The sequence below is a fragment of the Vidua chalybeata genome, chromosome Z (genome assembly GCF_026979565.1).
Source record: "Vidua chalybeata isolate OUT-0048 chromosome Z, bVidCha1 merged haplotype, whole genome shotgun sequence".
In the NCBI taxonomy this organism is placed as follows: Eukaryota; Metazoa; Chordata; class Aves; order Passeriformes; family Viduidae; genus Vidua; species Vidua chalybeata.
In genome coordinates, this window is record NC_071570.1 from 70,982,922 (window position 1) to 70,999,886 (window position 16,965).

The 16,965-nt window shown below is 35.6% G+C and overlaps 1 protein-coding gene across 1 annotated transcript in view; it reads left to right on the forward strand.

Moving 5' to 3' along the window:
• The window catches only part of MAN2A1 (mannosidase alpha class 2A member 1), a 107,232-nt gene that overhangs the window by 77,614 nt on the left and 12,653 nt on the right, over nucleotides 1–16,965 (forward strand). Inside the window, exons 16-19 of the mRNA XM_053931908.1 lie at nucleotides 328–442; nucleotides 3,960–4,093; nucleotides 5,188–5,329; nucleotides 8,511–8,644. Of these exons, the coding sequence (XP_053787883.1) occupies nucleotides 328–442; nucleotides 3,960–4,093; nucleotides 5,188–5,329; nucleotides 8,511–8,644 (525 nt within the window). The remainder of the gene's footprint in view (nucleotides 1–327; nucleotides 443–3,959; nucleotides 4,094–5,187; nucleotides 5,330–8,510; nucleotides 8,645–16,965) is intronic.

A 16,965-nucleotide genomic window follows, 5' to 3' on the forward strand; every position in this document is an offset into this window, starting at 1 on the left:
TAATTTTTCTAGCAAAAGAGCTCAATCCAGATACAATTTCAATACATTCATATGCTTGTCTGTAGACTTTGTATCCCTTAATCCACATAAAATACTTGTGAGATGTGTAATGAGACTTAACCTAAATTTAGCTAAAGAGAATATAGGACTCTGAAGAGAAGTTGCTGAATTTCAGATTAGGAATAAATTTTAATCTCCAATGTTTAGATCTAGAATGGTTTAAAAAAAACACTATTTTAATATTTATTAAATACTTTAATTTTTTTACACTACATTTATGAAAAAATTCCAAAATACTCACTCTGACTTTCTGTTTTCTTTTTGTAGCCTTATATTTTTACAGACCCACCTACCATAAGAGTTGCTCATGGAACGATTTTCTCAGAAGTTGTTTGTTTTTTTCACCACGTGACACATACGATACGGCTGTATAAAGTCCAGGGTAAGAGCTGTGAAATTCTGTCTCTCTTGGCAGTTATTTTGCATCACATTGATCTTGGATCCTACCTGGCTTTTTAATGTTTAAATGCACCTCTGCACTAGTGCAGAGTTCATGAGACTGAGGTTCTATTGACCCCATTACACTTTGCACTGTGATTTCTCTCTGACTATCATGCTAGTCATTGAGGTGGTATACTTAAACTCAACAGATTTTTTGGAAATACCTCTCCAGACTTTACTGACTCATCTGAATGCTGTAACTAGCTACACATTTTGACAATCAGAAAAAAAAAAAATTAAATACCTTGGAGAGAATGTAAGAATATAGTTAGTTTCATAGTTTCACATTTGCTGGTGGACGTACAGTATATATCAGTGACCTTAACATTGAAGTCTGGTTTACTTCACAACATCAGGCTTTAGTTATTTATGACCTCCCTTTGTATGTCCTTTTTCTGCTTGAGAGAGCTCATGACAGAATTGTCTGTGTCTGTTGAGAGGCACCAGTACCAAATGTCAATGTTTTGGCTCTTAGGTCATAATATCATACCAGTTTTCCTTTGCTGCCTTCAGTTTTCTTCTTAAGTTGCTTTTCTTCTTAAGTTTTTCTACTGTTCAGCTATTGATTTCCAAGGAAATTCTAAGTAAACATAATTTTGGAAACTCTCTACCCTTCCAAACTTGATTGGAATTGGCCACTGAAAAATGTAAAAGAAGGTGGAAATCATGGTGCGATTGTATACAATTATTTTCATATGGAAACTGGAGTTAACATGCTTCAGTGTATCTTTCTGTAATTAAGAAACATACATTTTCAGTTATTCATTATTTATATTTACTGGAATTATTCTGAAATAAAGAAGCACTGATTAATGTTTTCAGTTGAAGGAACTTACATGTTTTGTATTACCAACTTTACTGTAGGAATCAAAATTGTCTTTATGTTTTTAAAATCCTATTTATCATATTTAATTATTTTTCCTAAACAACTTTGAAAAAAAAAAAGTTACAAGTACTTTGAAAGTCTTGCTTGCTCTTCTTCTTTCTTTTATGTTTCAAAAATAATAATGGCATCATCTGGGTTTTTTTTTGTTTGTTTTTGTTTTGTTTTAGTTCTAGTGTATTTCAATCTAGAACTAAAATTGATTCAGATGTTTCATTTTTGTGACATTTGTACATTGAAGTTGCTGGAGTTTATACATATGCCAAAAGCTAATCAGAATTCAGTTCCCAACTCATATAGTAATTCTGGATCAAACTTTAACTTGTACTTCTTAGGAACACAAGCCAAGAGTTTGCATTCATTGCTGAAGAACCTAAGGAAACACAACATATATCTAAGACTATGGTTTCTTTGTTTTATGTGACAGATAGTTAAAATCATCTTATATGAAAAAAGATACTTTGAGGTCAAGAGGTACCAGGTTGCCAAGAATGTGGAAATAAAGTTAAGTTCCTGTGTGAGTTCTAGTAAACTAAAATTCTCAGCAAGGGAAAAAGCCTGAAAAGCCTTTTTTTTTCCCCTTTGTTAGAGTGAGGTTGTTATTTTAAAGTGGATTGTTCTGTAGTACTCCTTTTTCTTTAATTTGCTACTTAATGCTTGCTGGAAGTATTTTAGTTCACAGTTCAGAGAAAAATGAGTTGTCAGTGAAAATCACTTGCTTGCCAATTCCTAACACTTAAATTTATCTTTCCTTGTGAGAGTACTTTTTTCCTTTGTTTTTTCTGGCAATTTTTTAATTCATCACAATGTTTCAATACTTACACCATTACATATGTAATGTATACATTGTTAAGTCCTATACCATGCTTCTAGCTTTAACAAGGAAAAATGATGCAAAATATATTTTCTATATTGTCTATTTGCTCTTTGGTGGGTTTTTATCTAAATTTCTTTAAGTAAACTTTTTCAAAGTTTAAAATTTGATAGCTTTGCATTGTTGCTTTGCTGAGGTCTATTTCCTTGCTTTGTAAGGGGAATTATTTATATAGCATTACTTCAATTCAAATAAGATATTTTGAAGTCTTACTAGATATGTACAGAAACAAAGCATGTGGAAAAAAAATCACTATGTGTATAAATACATTTTGATTTCAAATCAGGACCTCATCTCCTGTTGTAACCTACCTACTTGCCAAGGGGTAGCAAGACTGATTGTGTGGCTAATCCTGTTGTTGGATAGTCTCCCAACTCCTACATCTTCAGTAATTTTTAGGAAAAATAGATTTTGCCACTTTTGGCTTTAAAATTCTATTTTATCTGTTTAATACTCTGGAGTTGACAACTCTGTACAGTAATTGACCACTGAGTGATTTTTAACTTCTGCTGCCATTGACATCTGTTTTTGATATTAGCATGATTTTGTTAATCTTTTAGTAGTTATATTACTTTTAATAGTTATATTTTTGTATTATCTCAAATTATGCAGTACAAAAATTATGACAGTCTAAACTAGATTACTGTATTCTTCTTTAATGTACTTATGCTTTTAAATATTTGGAAAAAATACTTGAAATATTTGGAAAATCTATTACTGGGAGCATCAAAAGTGGAGCATATTTCCACATTTTCCAGACTTGGTTTGGCAAAATAGAAGTAATTAGCTGAACCAAGTGTTTTTCATTTAGCACTGAAGTTTAATAGCCATTGGTAAATGTTAACATTTTAACAGTTGCTATACTTCTGCAGGTGGCATTTAGATTTTAAAATAGATGGAGAAACAAATACATATCTGTGTTCTGCTTGGTGCAATTCTTCTTGCAATCATTAGTCCCATTAGACTACAGAAAGGGTAGAAGTGGTGAAGCTGAATGATGGTATAATTCCACTCCAGACTGTGACTTGAACTGTTTGAAAAGGTCAGGTTATTATTAAAGGTATTTAATTTTCAGTACAAGGCACTGTATGGAAAAGAAAAAAAAAAAAACCAAACAAAAAACAAACAAAAACAAAAAAACACCTCACTGAACAGCTTGTCTGAATTTTCGGACACCTAATCCATCTTTTAATAAATATGAACCTTTTCCCTGTCAACAAACTTTGTGTCGTGTGTGTGGTTGTCTCAATTCAAATTTCTTAATTCACTGTCTTTAAGAAAGATAGTCACTCATTTGATTAAAGGAGCTGCTCAAAGTTTCCTGCTCAGTTGAACAGTTCTATCAAGAGTATCATAACTTCATTCTTGTCTGGGAATGGGGACAGCTGCTTAAGAGTGAAGAGGAGAAGTGACTGGACAGGTCTTGCTCTAGCATATTTATTTAAAGACAGCACTTAACAGTTGTGGCTCTTACCAGGTATTGCTCCTGTTGCCCTTCAGTGCTCTCTTTCAGACTGTCTGTTCAATTTGTACCAAATTAGAAATATTGCTCTATCATCTGTTGCATAACTGAACTGTCTACCAATATCTGGTTAGGTATAAGAGAAAATAAAATCTAGATCAGTGTGTCCTGGGAGCACAGTCACTCTCATACATGTGGCAATCGCTTTTAGAGATTTTAAATGCATCTTTTTCATGTAGGTTTGGAAGCTCAGTCTCTTGAAGTTTCCAATATTGTGGACATAAGAGGAGAATATAATCGTGAACTTGCAATGAGAATTTCATCTGATATAAACAGTCAAAATAGATTCTATACTGATCTTAATGGATATCAGGTAATTGACATCTTTTAATTATAAAAGCTTAGGGTGTCAGGTTTTGACTGTATAAATGTAAAGAGCTTATATTAAACAAACTCTCATGTTAAACTGCACTAATCATTTAAAGGGAGAAATGCTTTTTAAAAATGTACCTGTTATAAAATTTGACATGGACCAGACTGAGAAGTAACTGTGTGCTTTTAATGAGTTTGTTGAATATTCCTTTAAATTATTTTTAAGAGAAGAATTATAAATACAACAAGTTATGACAAGTCACCATGTAGTTAGTTGCTTGTATATATACATGACTTTTTTTCCTCTGCTTTGTCTGTTTAGTTAAAATCCATTGGATTACAGAGTGTATCCAGAACCACACCTAGTGAACAGCTGCTTACTGCTGTGTTGGAAATAAATGATGTATTTTTGAATGTATTATGCTTTTTCTATTGGTAATACATTTGAAGAAAGGGCTAGTGTTGTAACTTGAACTGTACAGCACACACAAAAGAGAGAAAAATTGGTTTTCCTTACCTTCCTTTCTGCTAATAATAGTTTTGCAAATACAGGGTGACCATGACTCCCTGAGCAAAAGACTACTGGTTTTCCAGGTACTGGTACTACTGCATTTTGCTGGAGACAGTGAATATTTCAATATGAAAATAATTTTAATAATACTACTCATTTATCATGTACCATTCAAGAAGTTCAACAGTACTCCAATAAGTTCCCATTATAAACCAACAAGTCCTTTTCTGCTACCTTAAATCTATTCACTGCTTGCTCTCTAGAGGAGAAATTTTTTTCTCTCATTTTATAACTGTGATTATTCCTTTTTATAGGTTCCCTTTTTGTAGGTTCCCTTGATGAATCTTTCACTTTTTTTTTTTTTTTTTAATATTCTTTGATCTAAAAGTACACTGAAGCTACTATTTCCAAAGTGGTAATTCTAGCCACAAATCTCAAAAAAGCTAAATAATATTATACAGTTGAATGAATGCTTTCATGATGGTTGTTCTTCCAAAGCACATGGGATAAATGTCTGAAAATGTCTTTGAAATTTAATTGCATAAAAAGAATGTATGTTTTTGAAGTTGGTGTTCATATTGCAGATCCAGCCTAGACTGACGATGAGCAAGTTGCCTCTTCAAGCAAATATCTATCCTATGACTACCATGGCTTATATCCAAGATGTTGGTGTTCGTTTGACACTTCATTCAGCTCAGTCTTTAGGTGTTGCTAGCTTGAAAAATGGTAAATATAAGATGAAAGATATGACAAAGGTCTCTCCTTCATGGTATTCTGAAATAGTTCATTCAGAGATTACTGTACTTACCTACAAGCATTTGAAGAGAGGAAATAAGTTTCTCCCACTCTGACAAGTTTTCGAGTATGTCTGCAACAGAGGAGGAAGAGGTTGGTCCCACATGAGATCCTGTTATTTTCAATGACAGATCTCTCTGTTTGCAAAAAGATTGCAAAAAGGACAGAAGAAGCAATAAATTGTCAGAACCAGCTATTTTTCACCCAAGAACTCTAGTGGAGCTCCGGAATGAAATAGCAGTACATACTGCCCTAGTAGGAGAGGACTTAAGAAGGATGCTGATCATGTTTTTTGCTCTGTTTGTTTGCTTTAGTATAGACTAAAGCACTAGTCTTAAGGTATATACAGCATAGCCTAACTTCCCTGTCAAGGAAAAACAACAGCAGCTTTTTTCAAGATTAGTGTTAGTGAAATGAAGGATAAATATGACCCTGGGTAAGAGTGAGCATACTTCTGAAGCAAAATGATACCTCACAAATTTAATGGAGTAGTTTGACAGAGCTGATGAATATGTTGGCAAGAAAAATAAATTCGTATTAAGAATTCCAAAAGAGACACGGTCTTGCTCCTTGGAGCAGAAGAGGCTATGATGAATGGCCTGAAGGACAGGAAACAGAGGACAGTTATTCATTCTATCAGAATGAGGGAGGTATTGAAATAAAGCTAGAGGTAGTGGGCAAAATACATTATATAATTTAAACATAAGATGTATAATTCCTTGCTGTAATATATGTTGTCCGTTTAAATTTATATGGTTTTGAACAATAATGGAATGAATACTCGGAAGAGAAAGAGTCCATCAGAAACTGTACCAAAATCTACTTCATAGTTTCTTTTAAGAAGAATGTCATAAATACTCTGTTCTTACAAAAGGTGAATACCATGTTGGATTGGTGGCAGTATTAGCAAATCTAATTCACTTTAGGGCAAGGAATTAACACTGACCTCTACAGTGATGCTTTAATAAAACCAAAGTGGAAAATACCAGCCTTTTGTTCCAAGCCTAGCAGATGCAAAACTCACCACACTTTTTCATGCCTGCCCTTGCTGGAAACCCAGCTCCTATTGGCCTGATTCTGTGAATGACCCTGACACCACTGATGTTGTTAAGCACTCATTAAATGGGAACTGGAGACTAAATTAGTCTGCAGAGGCTCTGTTACCTGATAATAGTGTCTGTATTTGTCTTTAACAATCTTAGTCTTTGCATCACAAGATAATGCACTATCTAAATCCACACACACTCCCACTCTCTGCCATCAAATTGGGGAAGTTAAGGCTAGCGCTGTTCGACATTTTGCAGTTTGTAGCAGCGTGTGGCTACAGTGACGATCATGATCCAGGGAGGCCACAACAGTGACAGGGAAAACAGACAAGACAAGGCTGTTGTTTAGAAGGAGAGTCCATTTTATTCCCCCCCTGCCTCCCCCTGTGCCAGGGGGAGCAGGGGAGCAGAGGCCTGGGACCCTGAGCAAAGCCCAGAGAGCCCAGAGCTGAGAGCAGAGAGAGGAGGCAGACCCAGGGCCCTGGGGTTTTATCAGGTGTCCCACGGGAGGAGTGTCTTCAGAACAGGGAAGGCTCCACAGCAGTTAAGCATCAGGGAGAAACTGACTTTCTGTGAGCACTTGTTTCAAATCTGTCAGAGGACATTATAGACTTTTCACCTACTCCAGTTAAATAAAAGAGCAACAGATGTATCCCATACATTACATGACATTGATTTCTTTACTGTTTCACCCTTTGACAAACTGTATTATGTTATTTAAGATTCACCAATGTCAAATATTTACTCTGTGCCCACTAAGAGAAAAAGGAGAATGAATTAATCTTATTTTTTATCATTAAGTAATATTTCATTAAATTTCTAAATTGGCTACCTTGTCCTTGAAAGCATGTTGACTTCCTCAAAACAGAACAAAAATTAAGCTGAAGGTTCAGTGGTTGCTGAGTATCATATGCTTCATTACATTTTTTCTGAAGATTTTTCAGGAGCTCTGAGGGATCCTGGAAGAAAATTCAAAAATCTTACAGTTTAGGCAAGTAAACCTCAGTAGCTATGTGCCTGTGCGTGAGACACAAGTGCCTGAAGGCATAACCCACCATCTGAAAGTTACATGAACAATACCTTAGATCAAAATAGCAGGTTTTTTCTTACTATTGTCAGCTGATTTCTGTCCTGTATAAACAAAAACTGTTTGTACTCAAGAGGAGGGAGGAACAAGTATTTGAGAAAATTGGGTACGTGTTTGTAGAACACTGAACTATAAAAAAGACTGCCTTAGTAAGCAGCCTTTTCTAGAAGCTTAAATTGTGAACTTCTTATTCAGGATACAAGCACTTCAGTCTTCAGTTTTATTTAGGAAACATGTACACTTGTTTGAAGATTGAGTCTGCAAAAACATAACAGCCTTAATTACGTGCCCCAATCTAGTTTCCTTCTGGAGATAGACACATGAAAAATCGTGAACTTCATTGTCCAGGTTGTATATAATTTAACATCATGCTTAAAGAGCTATTTTGAGTGGCTGTGCTGCAGTTCAGTATAAACTCAGAATTTCATGCTCAGTGCTTATGCAGTGCAAAGTTCTTTCCTATTCAAGTGAATAGGAACAAACAAGTGAAGTTTTCCATACAAGAAGTGATTGTGAGTATTTAGATACTCCTGTTGATACCTTTTTTCCCTCTGGCTTCAAATGTGAAGCAAAAGAATGGAGTACAAGGTGAAGATAGTTCCTCTTCAGAAGGTCTGTCCTGCCTGGGAGTGATTCTTGTCTTGGATGATTGATTGCCAAGAATCCTTGTTGCAAATAGTAGTTAATAGTAATAATTTTTCATATTAAACTTTAGTATAAACTCTGAAAGTAAAAATTGCTGGACATTCTGCAGAAAGGCTTGTGACAATTTTTCAAAGGTTATAAACAGCCACAGTCCACTGGTATTAACTGTTTTTATAATCAGTCCTGACACTATTGATCAGCCCTAGCTCTTCCAAACTCAACAGAAATATTATGTTTTTTTAAAAATAAGTTACATTTTAGGGCATGTTATTTATGTTTAATAGAACCCTTACCTATTCTTGATACTGGTATAATCCTCTTGTTGCTCTTTCAGGTCAGCTGGAAGTGATCATGGATCGTCGGCTTATGCAGGATGACAACCGTGGCCTTGGACAAGGTGTTCAAGATAACAAGATTACAGCTAATGTCTTCCGACTGCTCTTGGAAAGAAGACATGGAACAGATGTGGTAGGATTCACTGTCTGGGATTTTTATGCCAATTAAGATGTAAATATTAATTTCTGTTGCGGCAGGAAAAAACTCAGTAAAGAAATTATTCCATGAGCTGTAGAATAAAGGGAATGTAGCTTCCAAGGGAGTTTTGTCATCTTGCTTTCATATTCTGATTGTAAAGACTCCATCTCTCACTATTCCTCAAATAAATCCTGCAGTACCTACTTCCTCACTCACACTTCAACATATGAGTGGGATACCATTGTGGAAGTCTCTTTTTTCTTTTTTAATTACTTTTTTACTGAACAAGCTTTAAAAAACTGCTAATTAGTGTAAGTTCTGCTTCTTAACAATGTTAACTGAGTCTAAACAAAGTTTGACAAATAATTTAAGTTGAATGGGTAGAAAGAGAAAACCTCCTATAAATATAATTTTCTTAGAGAATAAGATTGAAGTGGGAATATTTAGATGCCAGACATAAAAGCCTTTTGATTTCATTATGATTCTAGGGAAGTTGAGACTATTTTGCTGTAAGTGTTTTCTTTTATTTGCACATATCTCTGTTTGCCTTTTTGTATCCTAGTCTTTTGAATAGCCTAATTTTCTTTCCTCTTTTTCTATTTTCTCTTTTTATAATCAATTTTGAGAAGGACAAAATCAGAAGTACATCTTCATACTGAGGCAGTAGAATCATGATGACAGCACTGAGTATATTTTAAAGCCATTGCATAGCTAAAAATGAAAGGTTGTATACCAAGCTCCTAATGAATATGCAGATAAATTGGAATTAATTCTGGTTTATAATGGCTATCATTAACCACTGTGAGAGGATGATAATATCATCATTTTCACCATTTAATGATTGACAGTGGGGGTTTTTTTCAGGTTGTACATGTCATTATGATTTTCTAGTTCCTCATCACGTGTAATGCAGGCTGCATATTAACTGCATTTGTCAGTGTGATGTGCAGCTACCCAAGCTAACCTGAGGTCAGCAGCAGTCTGACTGTGACAACAAGAAGCATTGCACAGGTTTATCCATCCTTGCAAGAGGAAACCTGCAGAGGAATCTATACTGCCACCCAAAATTTCCTTAGTACCCAGGGTAATTTGTGTTGTATTAAATTAGAATGTGGACCTGGTAAGTCAGAATTACTGGACATGGAAATCTACGTTTACATTAGAAAATAATTTGAAACAACAGAAGCAGGTCAAATCAGTTATTGCCATAATGCTTGTAGTGACATTGTGTGCAGTCTTGGTGCTTTCTATAAAACCATAAAACAACTCACTAAAAGGCACCTCTGGAACACTTCCAGTCTAGTCCCTGCTCAATGCAGTCTATTTTTGTGTCAGAACAGACATAAAAGGTTAGTCATCCATTCTGACCATAATCAAGATGTGATGGGTTAGGGCTTGTTTGGTGCCATACCTCCAAGGGAGCTCCTTGGTAACTTCCTTCTAAAAGGAAACTGGTCCACACACGCTGAGATTGCTCTGCAAAGTTACACAGTTCCCCCTTGACTGGCGTTGGCCACAAGTTCAATTTCAGAACAGCTGCTGCTTCAGACCAAACCACTCAATTGGAAAACATTTTGAAGTTACCTCAATTAGAATAAAGGCAGCCTAAACAACTCTGGGATTTTCTAGTTAGTACAGCACTTACGTGTGTCTTTGCATATGTTTGCCAACTTGTTTGTGATACAAGTCAGGTATCATCTCAGCAGAATAACAGTGTAATTCCCTTTCTTTGTTAAAATCATCTTTCCTACAGATTTGAAAGTTTCTGTACAAGTTACTGAGAATCTTTAAAAGGAGAAGGGGCAGTTACCTATTACAATCAAAAATTTCTGAGGTGTTTTGGAAACCTGTGCTCCAGCATCTTTCTTTCCCTATAACTCTTCCTGCTGAGCTTATAGTGGTTTTAAATGGCTGCAGAGGACTTTAAAGGCAATTGGTTCTTATACAGTCTTGAAGGGACTTCATAATAAGTGGAATCGTTAACTCTGGGAGAGTAGGCACAGTCCAAGATGTGCTGATCAAATGTACACAAGCTGCAGAAGCCGAACAAGATCTTTTAAGGAAACATTTTCTTTCTGTCGTTGTATCTGGATTTCCCCTTCTATAGATTTAGAATGTTCAAGAATTTTGTTTTTCAAAATTTATCTGAACATTCGTAACATTTTCTGATTCATGTTACTATTTCAGTGTTAAAGTAAGGGTATTTCTGTTTCTTAGATGTACAATCATACTTTTTTTTATCTCAGTTACTCAGAACGTAGTTGTTATAATAGCTTAAAAATAACCATGTCAGAAAAAATTGTAATGAAATTATATGCAGTTTATATATGTTATCAGCTACTGTGTGACTCATACATTGACCCTGATTTTGTTGTCAAATCCTATTTTATTACTTACTTCAGGAGCCACTGGAGGAGAAAGTTTTGACCATTTGACATCTTTGGCATTACAAGCTTTTCCTAATGTATGTTCCAAAACATTTCTTTCTATCTTTTCTCAAAAACAGTTCTGAAGAGCAGGATGCTTGCTGCTCCTTGTGAAACTTCCCCATAAAAGGGCAGTATGTGAAGTGTCACATGTGCAGTTCTTTAAAAAGAATTAAAATAATTGTGCATGACTGGTGAAATTACTGTGGAGAGTTTTTGTTATCACAGCATCTACCAAAAGTTTCTTTTCATTTATATTTCTAAAATACTTCTTTCCTTCCCTAACCCCACCCTGAACAGTAAATTTTAATGGCAGGGTCACATCACATGAATGCCCAGAAGTGTAAATGTGCAGTGTGTACTGCATATGTGTAGTGGGTGGATAGAGTGAAATTCTTAATAATTCTTAATAAACATTGGAATACTCAGTCTGTATTCTAATAGGTTCTTAATCCTAACACTACCTGAGTTTTGGCTCTTGAATTCTAGCTCATCTAATAAGTCATAAATACTAATTCAGACATTGTCTCTGAAAAAGACTTCAGGTTGATGTGTTTTGCTGAAGCTTTTTTGATGTTTGTGGGGAAGGAAGAGACTTAGGGGGTGAGGTTTGTGTTTATATTTTCTGTTTGGTTGTTGTTGGGTGTTGTTTTTTTTTTTTTTTTCCCCTAAGATGGATACTAAATGTTTATTCACAATGACAGTATTGTTTGTTAAGTGAGCTGTGTTTATAGTAAGAGCTGGGCAAATCTCATTTCCCTTTGTTATACTCATCTCATTTATTGATAGCTATGTTCCTCAGGCTTCAGATTTTTTACTGTATTTTTGATATAATTTCTATGTACATCTTTTTATTCTACTAGATGTAACTAATCCTTCTTATATGTTCATTTTCTCCTTGCAAGCATTTTCAGCTTGACTATCTCTTTGAATCATCTTCTAAGAGTATCTTCTCTTTGTTCAGATTTTAACCAAGAACAGAATTAATGTCATTTTTAAATTGAAGGGATTAATATTTAGCTGAGAATGAAACTGAATACAGTTTGTTAATACTTGTCAAAACAGTAAATGTTTGTGTCTTTTTGAAAATACAGACTACTTTATATTTATTGTAAGTTTTGGAAAAATAAGCATTAATACCCTTTGATTTTCTGAATCCCAGCACATTATATGAGTATAGAAGTGAAAGAAATAGGATTTATAGGAAGTAGTAATTTATTATTTCATCAAAGATGTAGCTGGAGAAAAGATGCTATGCCAGGCAAACACTTCCTTCTTCAGATTGCTATTTCATACTTTGTCTTGACTTAGTTAATTTGTATAACTGGATTTATAGACTAAACTTGAGGATTCAGTGGTTCAAATGCCTGTTACTTTTGGGCGAGGTTGCTTAGAGGAACAGTAATAGTGTTAATAAAATCACAAATGTGCCGGAGATAATCAAACTCCCTTTCTTCTACCATGTACAACTACTCTTTTTTCTTACTAAATTTCTATAAGTACCCACTTTCTCTGAAAATTTATGGTTGGTGATACACCGCCATTTTTGTCTGATTATTGTGTTGCATTTGCTCCTTATTGATGTGCTTATTTATCATGCATGTGAGTGTTTCTCACTGTAGTTATATATTATACTGTGCATTGCTCTGCTACATCTAGCCATACCTTAGAAACTTTTAATTAACTCATAATTAACTTGATGTTTTATAAAAGCAGAAACTTGACATTGGCTTAATTATTAATAATTAGAAGCTTTTTCAAGCCCATGTGTGACAAGTTCAGATACTCTAATATTATTTTTAATTGTAAGTGCCACAGTGAACTCGTCAAGTATGCATAAAATTCTTAGGGTTTTGGGGGTTTATGGTTGCCACAGAAGGAAAAAAAAAGACATTTTGTCTTGTTTTCACACAATATATAATGCATCTTCTTTAGAGCCTTACCACATATATTTAGTAAGGAGTGAACACTAATTTTGTATTTAATTTGAAGAGATATTCAGGTACATGTTACTTTCCAGTTTTGTTTAAAACACTACTTTTAATTCATTATTTCTCCTACTACTGTATAGTTTATACTGTACTTCTTATGGAGGAACTTTGTGTTTGCTAATCAAGAATAATGTCTCCATCTCTTATTTATCTACAAATAACATCTGTTTTCAGGCAAGCACGGTCATTGTTTTTAATTTCAGGACACCTTAGAGCTCAATTTCATTCAATTTTTTTTTTCACGATACAGTGACGAAGATGTTTTGCAGGAAGCTTTTAAATAAAACTGCTTTGTCTGCAAGATCCATCCCTTTGTTCCTGTTATGAAACATTCTCATCCTGTAATAGGGCAGCAGCCACTTGTAGCCGACTCCTGGGTTGAGCAAATAGTACAGAGGACTGCCTTCCTCTGGGCTCTGCACATACAGCTATGTCTCTTTTGTGTTCTTTTTCATGTAATTATGTACATCTTAACAGTGAATTACTTTCCTTGGTTTGGTTTTATCTGTCTTCATTTGCGTGTGCCTGTCTGCTGGTTCTTGTTAGAAAGAATTTTACCTCAGTATTATGCATAGTATAAAACCTTGGTCTCTCCACTTCTAGCTCATATAATTCATCAAAGGATGAGGGTAGGCCTCTTTATTGTCTTTTGTGAGCTTATTTGAGCTAGTGCAGTTTGAGGTCTGAAATTTAAACCTTTTTGTATCACCACTTCTAGGAAGGGTTAATTCTTGCTGCAAGATATGACTGTAGGGCAGAATCCTTCCTAAAGTGGGGTGAAAGTGTACAAGTCCAGCCTCTTCTTATATTCTCAAATGAAATGACTCTCTAGGAATAATTTCCTTGCAGATGCAAGTTTCCACCAGTAGCAAGAACTTTGCATGAGGAGCAAAGTTCCAATGCCTGAAAATTAGCAGATATCACTATGTACTTTCTGTCCTTAGCAGCAGTTTTTTAACTACTTCCTCAATCAAAACTGAACTCCACAAAATTTCTGATCACTGTTTTCTACCATCATTGGAGACAGGATAAGATCTTGGCAATCTTCTGGGAAAATCTAGCACCAGGTCCTTTTTACAAGCCTAGCATGGGGTATTTATTTAGGCATTAAGTCCCTCCTCCTGTGCCATTATTCAATGATAGGATCACTCTAAGAAGAATAAAAATAATAAATATAAAACTGGCAGAAAAGACTATAACTGAAGTATAAAATACTTTTATTGCCAAGGAAACATCTCATGCTGTCTATCTGCTTTTCTGATCACTTTCATCCAGCTATATTGATGGCTGTGTATTTATCAGCCTTAGTAATTGTGGTGATGTGCTTATGATCACAGTGACTAGATACTTTCTTTACCATCTTCAATCTTCAATAGACCAGCAAGCAGATGTTCTCCAAATGATCTCTTTATAAAACATGAATTCTGTTATGGCACCTGATTGAACATTAACTGTACTAAATGCAGTCACCAAAGAACAGTGAGAGGTGGAACAGTGGAGCACAAGCTGCTCCTGAGACCATGAAAGGGAGGAAATTAGATTGTTCCTGGTGTGAAACCCAACAAGATGGATCAGTAGAAATTGCCTTAGACTAAGAAAATTCTGGATTTTTAAATTTTTTTTTTTGCAAAACAAGAGGGCAGTTATAGGATGTTTGGTAGAACTGACACAGGAGGGGAAGGAGAAGGATTGAGGAGTAACAAGTGGGAAAAGTAGGGGTAAAAAGGGCATAAAAGACTCTGATGAAGTCCAGTGCTTGACCACCGTAGCTCATTCTGGATTATTACATCTGATTTCTGTGCAACCCAACCTTTTCTGAATCTGTGTGAGCCATTAGCTCACAGGTAAGACTAGGAAACAAACAGAATAATAGGTGTGTGTGATGTGTGTGACAGCTATTGGACAGATAAACTATTGGACTGAGTGACCAATACAACTGGCTTCCAGTTGCTGGCAAGACCTGTATTTTCTCTGTGTGCCTGTAAACAGCAAACTGCAAGCTGACAGGTCACAGGCCAGCTCCTAGAAGAAGATAAGTCTGACCTGGTGAATCTTTAGGAAGCCTAAGGTCCATACCTGGATATCAGAAGGGCTTAAAGTCCACACTGAGGTATCAGTGGTTGTTGAGTGTTCTTGTGAATCAAGAATGTCAAGGTCTTGAACTCCAGACCTGGTCAGCTGGAGGGCACAATCAGGTTTGGATTATCTGTTCTACTGTTAGCCAAGTACTGTGCTCATGTAGGTTCTGGCAAAAGTGCTGTCTCTGCTCACATGTAGGGATGGCCATGTGTTTCCATACATGCCTAACAGGAACAATGCTCTGCATTTCTCCTACATGGTCTTGGAGGAGCAGAACCATGGCAGGCTCTATCTATCAGCCTGGAATGAAAGGAATCACCTCTTGTTGGAGATTATCAAATTTGGCTCTAGCAGACTGGGAAAAATTCCTCCCGTGGATGCAGATTTCCCTGGATTTGGTTACCTGCAACAATCCCATGTTTCTCATCTGCAGTTTTAGTGCCAACTAAGGATAGGTACAGAAAACATGTGGTGATTTTAGAGTCACTGAGCCAACACCCAGTCTTGTGGATATTTTATGGTGCCTCAGAATTTTCATTTCTTATATAATCAGCCTTCAGGAGTCCCTTTCAGCTAGTGCAGCAGACATGCATTTCCAATGCATTTTGATTAACAATGACCAAATGAATTGATAGAAAATTTTCCATTCCCTAAGGTAAAGACAGTAAATCATCTAACAATTCTAATCATCTAACCTAATCATCTGTATTTTTGCCCCCAGCATTTCAGGAAAGCCAATTTCTCTGGTATAGCAGAAAATAATCTGGCATCAGCGTCCTTGTTTATAGTCTTTTTAAGATTCCAGGATATCTGCCTTTTCAGTACTCACATTTGTGACTGTTATTTCTGGTTGCAACTTACCCAGGTTTTCCTAAAAGTCTAATTGGTCTAAGCTTGGATTTTTAGCTTTAGAGATTACCTGAGGATTGTTGTGCTGAAGATTTTTGTGCAGCTTTGAGGTCTTGGGTGTTCTGAATCCCACAGCACAGAGATCTTCCTATCACCTATTTGATTTCCATACAGAATTTCCTCTGCAAATACCAGCCATTTTCAAAGCTGCTTGGTCACTGTTTTCTTTGACAGATGCTTACATTAACCTTGCACTCTTGGACACTGAAAAGGAATTATTCAGCTCAGAAGAATTAACCCAATTCATATTGGTCATTAATTGCTGTTTGTTGTATTAGAGATGTAACACCCATTATCTTTCTTCTTTCTTTCTGAAAATCACTCGGAGTTGTTACAGGCATGCAAAAATCTAGCTGCAGGTATAAACCTTAGAGAAAAGGGAAATGAATCATCCATATCTAGAAGACTTCCATAACTTGTCACACTTTGATTATTCTTTTTTTATTACAGTGCAACTTTGAATGAATTTAAAGCAAGAACATCTGATTTTCACTTGGTGAGATAACAGCCAGGCAGTTTTGCATGCAAAGCCTGTAACTTAAGTTGAAGCCATTTACTATTTGATGTCAATTTAATGAACTAGATTAGTGTCAGTCTGAAATAAAACCTGAATTTCTCTTCTAAGTTGTGAGCTTTAGGGCAATGTGTGTATAGAACACTGTGCATATTTCTCACTCCTTCCTGCTTAGAGACGCCACCTTCCACAAAGGGGGAGCCACTGTAGTTCAGGATTCAGGCTATTTGCATTGTTTTTGTCACTGGTTATAAACCTGTTATTCACATCATCAGTGATGTTTGTTTCTTACCTATGAGCAGCATAGCACCATATGACAGAATCAATTTCTCTCATAGAAGCAGCATCACATCAAACTTACTGATGGATTGTCAGTCTTTGAATTGTACAGAAAGA